General features: G+C 56.5%; 1 protein-coding gene and 1 non-coding gene across 3 annotated transcripts in view; both read right to left on the bottom strand.

Annotated features, from left to right (window-relative positions):
* The window catches only part of TLE5 (TLE family member 5, transcriptional modulator), an 8264-nt gene extending 8032 nt beyond the window's left edge, over positions 1 to 232 (bottom strand). The window contains exon 1 of one of the 2 annotated variants that reach the window (XM_025861272.2): positions 37 to 232. In XM_025861272.2, the coding sequence (XP_025717057.1) occupies positions 37 to 63 (27 nt within the window). In that variant the 5' untranslated portion in view covers positions 64 to 232. The remainder of the gene's footprint in view (positions 1 to 36) is intronic. The other variant, XM_025861271.2, reaches the window with a different exon arrangement.
* A 5701-nt stretch (positions 233 to 5933) lies between these two features.
* On the bottom strand, positions 5934 to 6040 carry LOC112815478 (U6 spliceosomal RNA). Its single transcript, XR_003205991.1, has one exon. It is a non-coding gene; the product is annotated as a U6 spliceosomal RNA (small nuclear RNA).

The raw sequence follows: 6040 nt of genomic DNA, 5'->3' as shown, positions 1-6040 counted from the left end.
GGGGGGGGAGGCGCCGGGCCGGCGGGCCCCGCTTACCGAATGCCTGCTTTGTGGAAACATCATGTCAGTCGCGGCGGGGGGCGCGGGCTGCGCCCCGGCTGTGCGCCCCGGCTCGGGAGGCTCGGGGCGCCGGGCGGCCGCGCCTTTGTCCCGGCGCCGATCGGCAGCTCCCGGGGCCGCCGCCGCCGCCGCCTCCCGCGCCCGGCCTCGCCCGCTTCCTGCGCCCCCTCCCCGCGCGCCCGGCCCCGGCGCGCCCCGGGCCCCGCTTCCTGCGCGCCCGGCGCCCCTCCCCGCCCCTCCCCGCCGCCCGCCTCCCCGCACGCCCGGCCGCCGCTCCTATTGTCTAATGGCGGCAACGCCGGCAGTGGCCGCGGCCTCGGCTGCGCGGAGGCTCCGGCTCCACCTGCTGCCGCCGTCGCCGCCGCCGCCGCTGCTGCTTCCCGGGCCCCGTGCGCGCCGCCGAGGGGGGCGCGCGCCCGGGGAGGCCTGCGGATCCCCACCCAGCCCGCCTCCCCAGCCGGCCGGCGCAGTGACCTTGGGCACGGCGCGCCCCGCCCCGGGGCCACGGCCCCTCCCGGCGGGGTGGCGGGGTGGCCCGGGCCGCCGCCGGGCCTCGGTTTCCCCATCTGGCAGAGAAAGGGCCCGGCCGCCCCCATCTAAACCGCCGGCTCTGTCATGGCGCGACCTGGACGCGTGCCAGGGACATGCTCTGTAACCTTGGCTCACTGGCTGTTTTCTCTCGGAGCCTCGGTTTCCTCTTCTGTAGAAAGGCCGAGGTCATCGCGCCGACCTCATGGGAGCCATCCCTTCAACGCACACTGATTGAGCGCCTACTGTGTGCCAGGCCCTGCTCCAGGACCTGGGGGTGGGTTGGGGGTGGGGGGTACAAAGCCCCAGCCCTGGTGGAGATGACATGAGACAGACGGACAAATGCACGAGCCCAAACCCCGGGCAGGTCAACCGGTGGTAACCGCTATGGGGCAAATGAAGCAGCAGGGAGAGCCGGGGGAAGCGCCGGGGGAAGGTTTTAAACAGGGGACGGTCAGAGAGGCCTGCTGGACCTGAAGGTGAGAGAGAGCCCTGCTAGGGGTGGGGGCGCGGGTGGCTTAGTCAAGGAGGCTGGAATAGCAAGTGCAAGGGCCCTGAGGCAGTACCGAGCCTGGCACTTCGGAGGCAGGGCCAGCAGCTTAACGCGTTCACCCAGGGGCCCTGCACTCCGAAGGGCCTGTGCTTGGGTTCATGACCTGCTGTTGTGGTCTGGAAATAGTTTTTGAACAAGAGGTCTCACAGTTTTGTTCTACATTGGGCCGAGCAAATTCTGTAGCTGGTGCCAGGCGCATGACGGATGATGCAGGGCCTTGGGGGCTGGGGGGGAGACTTGGGCTTTTACTGCAAGGGAGGCTGAGAGATGGGAGCCCTGGACGGGGGAGGGCCGGCCTAACTGGGATTTTGATAGGATCTCTCTTGCTGCCATGTGGAGAACAGGCCCCAAAGAAGCTGGTGAAGTAATGCACAGTTAACCTGGCAAGTGCTAAATGCAGTCTCTTAATTACCACGACCATCACCATCATTATCAACTATGCGGCTTGCCTCTCTGGATGTGTATGATTTCTTGGGGCCTTGGGTTTTCCCAATCTGTAAAACGGAGAGTTCGGACCCCAGACACCTTTCCTGGGCAGATGAAAGCCCAGAGAAGTATAAGATGAATAAGCAAAGTGTAAGGTTCCTCCTATCCCTGCCCCCTCCCCCCCACCAAAAAAACACAAAACCCTTCAAGATAAATGCTACTTTAATTGTTTTTTAAAATAAAAAGTCATACCCCAAAAAAATTCATGCTGAGCAAAATATCTGGGTGTTAAATAAAAATGGTATCTGATGGGGCCAGAGATGAGTAAGGAAGATGTGGGTCCCCCTCGTCCTGATGCTATAAGAAAAAAAGGAAGACCTTTTTGGAAAGTTCTTCAGTATTCCTATCGGGTTCTGGAACATGCAGACCCCACACATCATATCAGAGTCCCCGATGCAGATGGGCTATAGGATTTTTGGGCAAGGCAAAATGAAAATGCAGTGTCTCTTACTGAAAAATTTTAGGAATTTAGGAATTTCAAGATGTTGACAACACAGCATTAAACTGAGTTCAGGTCCTGTGGGACAGCATGAGCCACACGCCAGACACCCTTTCTCCTGGGAAGCCGCCTGTGTCTGAGCCTGATCTAGTATTCAGGTATTTGGGGATCAAACACTCCCATTTTAGCAGACCCCAGGCTTGGCTGGCAGGGCAGAGCTGGACATGAGAGACCCCCCCCACCCCCAGCCCAGTGGGGTCAGGGCTGGGCCTTTCAGCAGGCAGAGAAGCCCAGAATTGTGTCCCAGACCATGAATAAAAATAAACCAACCAAGCTGTATATGTTTTTAATATGTGCCATGCTGGGCTTTAAGGATTTTAGCCTTAGGTATTATGACCATTTGAAAGATGGGGGAAATTAAGGCACCATGAGGTGAAGTGACCTGGCCAAAGTTACACAGCTGGAAGGTGGCAGGGCCAGGATGTAAAGTCAGGTCCTTGGGCCTTTAACCACTATGGCACACAGCCCCTCCAGGTAGGGCATGAAGGCAGCATGGGGGGGGTAGGGGAGGTCGGAGAGGGCCAGGAGGCTTGAGGAAGCAGGACCCTGCCTTCTGGACTGCGACATTGGCATTTTACATGGAGGGCACTAGGGAGCCATGGGAGGTTTTAGAGCAGTTTCTCAGCCTCTGTACTCCTGACATTCTGGCCTGGATCATTCTCTGTGAGGGCCCATCCTGGGCACTGTGGGGTGTTGAGCCGCATCTCGGGCCCCCACTCGCTCCATGCCAGGAGCACCTCCCTGCCCAGTCTTGATAAGCAGAAGCGTGTGCAGACGTTGCTGAGTGTCCCTGGGGGCCAGATGGTCCCCAGCTGAGAAGCCCTGGCTTAGAGCAGCATACAGGGTCTGCCAGGTAGAAGGCTCTGCTGGTTGCCGGAACGGAGGAAGGCAAGGTGGGAGGCCGGGAGACGGGGTGGGGTGCCCACACTACAGTCCAGGAGAGGGTCTGGGGCCACTGCATGGAGGAGCGGTGGGTGAGGGAAAGGCAGGGAAGATACCACAGCCCGGGACGGAATGGTCTTGACTAGATAATTAATATGGGGGGATTGGGGCTTTCGAGGATCTTACTGTCGGGCAGCAGCCCTGCACACCCCTCAGCTCCCACCCATCCCCGACTCTGGGCCTGCGTCCTGGTGTTTCCCCTTCCCGGGGTTCTCAGGGCCATATCTGGGAGCAAGGCGGGGCAGGGATCTGTCTCATGGATCCAACCGTCTGAGACCAGCCTCGCAGCCTGCTTACAAATGAGCACTGGGCCCCACGGCCTCCGGGGCAGAGCCAGGCACTGGCTGGTGCATGATGGATGGGCTGCAGGGCCATTAATCACAGGCGGGGGAGGAAACAGGTGGCCACCGGCGGCTTGGCTGGGGACCTCCCTCTGGTAGGCCCGGTGGAGCTGGGGCCTCAGCTGTCCAGCTCTGGGTTTGAGCCTCTGGCCTGCCATAGCCCAGCTGGGTGACTTGGGGGCAGTGTGAGTTTCCCACCCTGCACCTCGTCTCCCCTGCCCACCCCCAGCTGGAGCTGTTCCTCCTTCCCTCCCGCAGTAAGTGTCTACTGCACCTACTCTGTGCCGAGGAGGATTCTAAGTGGAGGTTTAGGGTGCTGACTAAGGAGGATGAAAATCCCTCCCCTTGCAGAGCTAACAGGCTTTAAAAACTTGACTCAAGTCCTGTCTGTCCTCTGCCCACAGCCCTGCAGGGCTCCCACCTCCCTGGGGTAAGGGCCCAAATCCTCCCCGAGGCCCCCGAGGCCCCCAAGGCCCTGCTTGAACTTCGAAGTCTCTCTCCCTCGTTCACTCTGCTCCAGCCAATCGGGCCTCTTTGCTGTTCCTCCAACACACAGGTCCCGACCTGTCCCAGGGCCTTTGCATAGGCTACTTCCTCTGCTCTGATAGGCATCCCCAAATGCCATTTTGGCTAATTCTTTCCTTTCCTTCCAGGCTTGGCTTAAAGGTCACCTTCTCAATGAGACCTCATTGTGACTTCCTTACGTAATTTTGGCGGGGCTGGGACTAGGGTAAGTGCAGTTTTGAGTGAGGCATTTTCTTCAGGCATAAAGTTTGAGGGGGTACCAAAAATCTCCGACAACATGAGACCCACTATTGTAGTGCAAACTATTTTTCTTAATTGTGGTAAAATACATGAAAATTCACCATTAGAGACATTTAATCCATTCACCATGTTGTGCAATGATCATTTCTGCGTAGTTCCAGATCATTCTGTCACCCCAAAAAGAAACCCCATCCCTGTCAGGGTCACTCCCCATCTTCCCCGCCCCCAGCCCTGGGCCCCCACAAGCCCCCTTCCCGTCCGTGGATGAGCCTGTTCTGGACGTGTCACCCACGTGGACTCACACCCCGCGTGGCCTTCTGTGTCTGGTTCCCTCCCTGAGTGTTGTGGGCTTGGCGTGTGTGGGCGCCTCGCTCCTTCCTGTTCCTGGCGGAGGGACACTCCCGTCGGTGGTGGACCACGTGTGCGTCTCTGTTCATCTGTCGTTGGACACTTGGGGTGTTTCCACTTCGGGGCCCCTGTGAATCCTGCTGCTGCGAACATTTGTCTATGTCTTTATGTGGATGAATAATTTCATTTCTCTCAGATATACACGCAGAACTGGAATTGCTGGGTCACCATGGTAATTCTGCTTCATTTGTGAGGAACTGCTAACCTGTTTCCCGCAGCGGGGCCCCGTCTCACGTCCCACCCCACCCCCCAGCCGGGCAGGCGGATTTCGATTTCTCCACGTCTTTGCCAATGCTTGCTGTTGTCCTCTTTTTTTTTTTTTATTTTAAAAAAGATTTTATTTATTCATTTTACACAGAGAGAGAGAGAGAGAGAGCACAAGCAGGGGGAGTGGGAGAGGGAGAGGCAGACTCCCCCCTGAGCAGGGAGCCGGATGCGGGGCTTGATCCCAGGACCCGAGATGGTGATCCGAGCGGAAGGTAGACGCTTCACCGACTGAGCCACCCAGGAGCCCCGTTAATGTTAATTAAGTAACAAAAGCAGGTATACTGTTAAGATCCTTGAGTGACCCCACTGGGTCCAGCTTCACAAATATACCCAGAATCTAGTTGTCCCTGGATCTGTCCCCCTTGGGTCACTGGATATGTGCTCCACTCTCTGAGCAAGCTCAGCTTGTCGTTCCCCCGCCCTCTTTCTGGTCTGGGCCCTCTCTCCCCGAGCCTGCTTCCCTTCAGTGGAGAATGATATTTGGGAACCAAGAACGGGGTGCCGGGTGCACTCAGACTGGAGGGGATTTGCTGTTTCCGGAACCCTCCAGTGAGCAGGGCTGAGCAATACCCACACACACTCCTATTCGCGCGTTGTCACCTAAATCTATAGCCTACCTATCAATCTATCAATCATCTATTGATCTTATCAGTTATCCATCACGTGGTTATGTATCATCTCTCCCGCCATCATCCACTTACCATGTTATCTATTACCTACTGGTCGTCCGTCTGTCTCTCAGCTGTCTGTCTTAGGAACTGTGAGTTCCTGCTGATTGCTCCAATCCTATTGCACGGCCCCAGGATTATTTCTTCCCTCTTTCCATAGTTTAACCCCTTCTCCAGCAGGGGAACCAGGCTCAGAGGGAGAGTTTTGAACACAGAGATGAGGTGGTGTCCCTCCCTAGATCCCCTCATACGTTTTATTACTCTCTTTTCTTTTTACAAAATAACTATGATTTTGCTGTGAGAATCTCATGGATGGAAAACTAAATTGAATATTTATTCCGTCCATTTCATTATACCATGTATTGCAATTGCCTATTTAGTGAAAAAGAAACCTATAATTTTGGGCTTAAATTTTTTAAAATGTGGAACATTTCATGAATTTGTGTGACATTCTTATGCAGGGGCCATGCTATTCTTCTCTGTCTCATTCCAATGTTAGCGTGTGTGCTGCTGAAGAGAACAC

This window comes from Callorhinus ursinus, unplaced genomic scaffold (genome assembly GCF_003265705.2).
Source record: "Callorhinus ursinus isolate GAN/ISIS: 27379988/994484 unplaced genomic scaffold, GSC_fseal_2.0 scaffold77, whole genome shotgun sequence".
Lineage (NCBI taxonomy): Eukaryota > Metazoa > Chordata > Mammalia > Carnivora > Otariidae > Callorhinus > Callorhinus ursinus.
The sequence above is the reverse complement of the archived record's forward strand: the minus strand, read 5'-3'. Positions and strand labels throughout refer to the sequence as shown.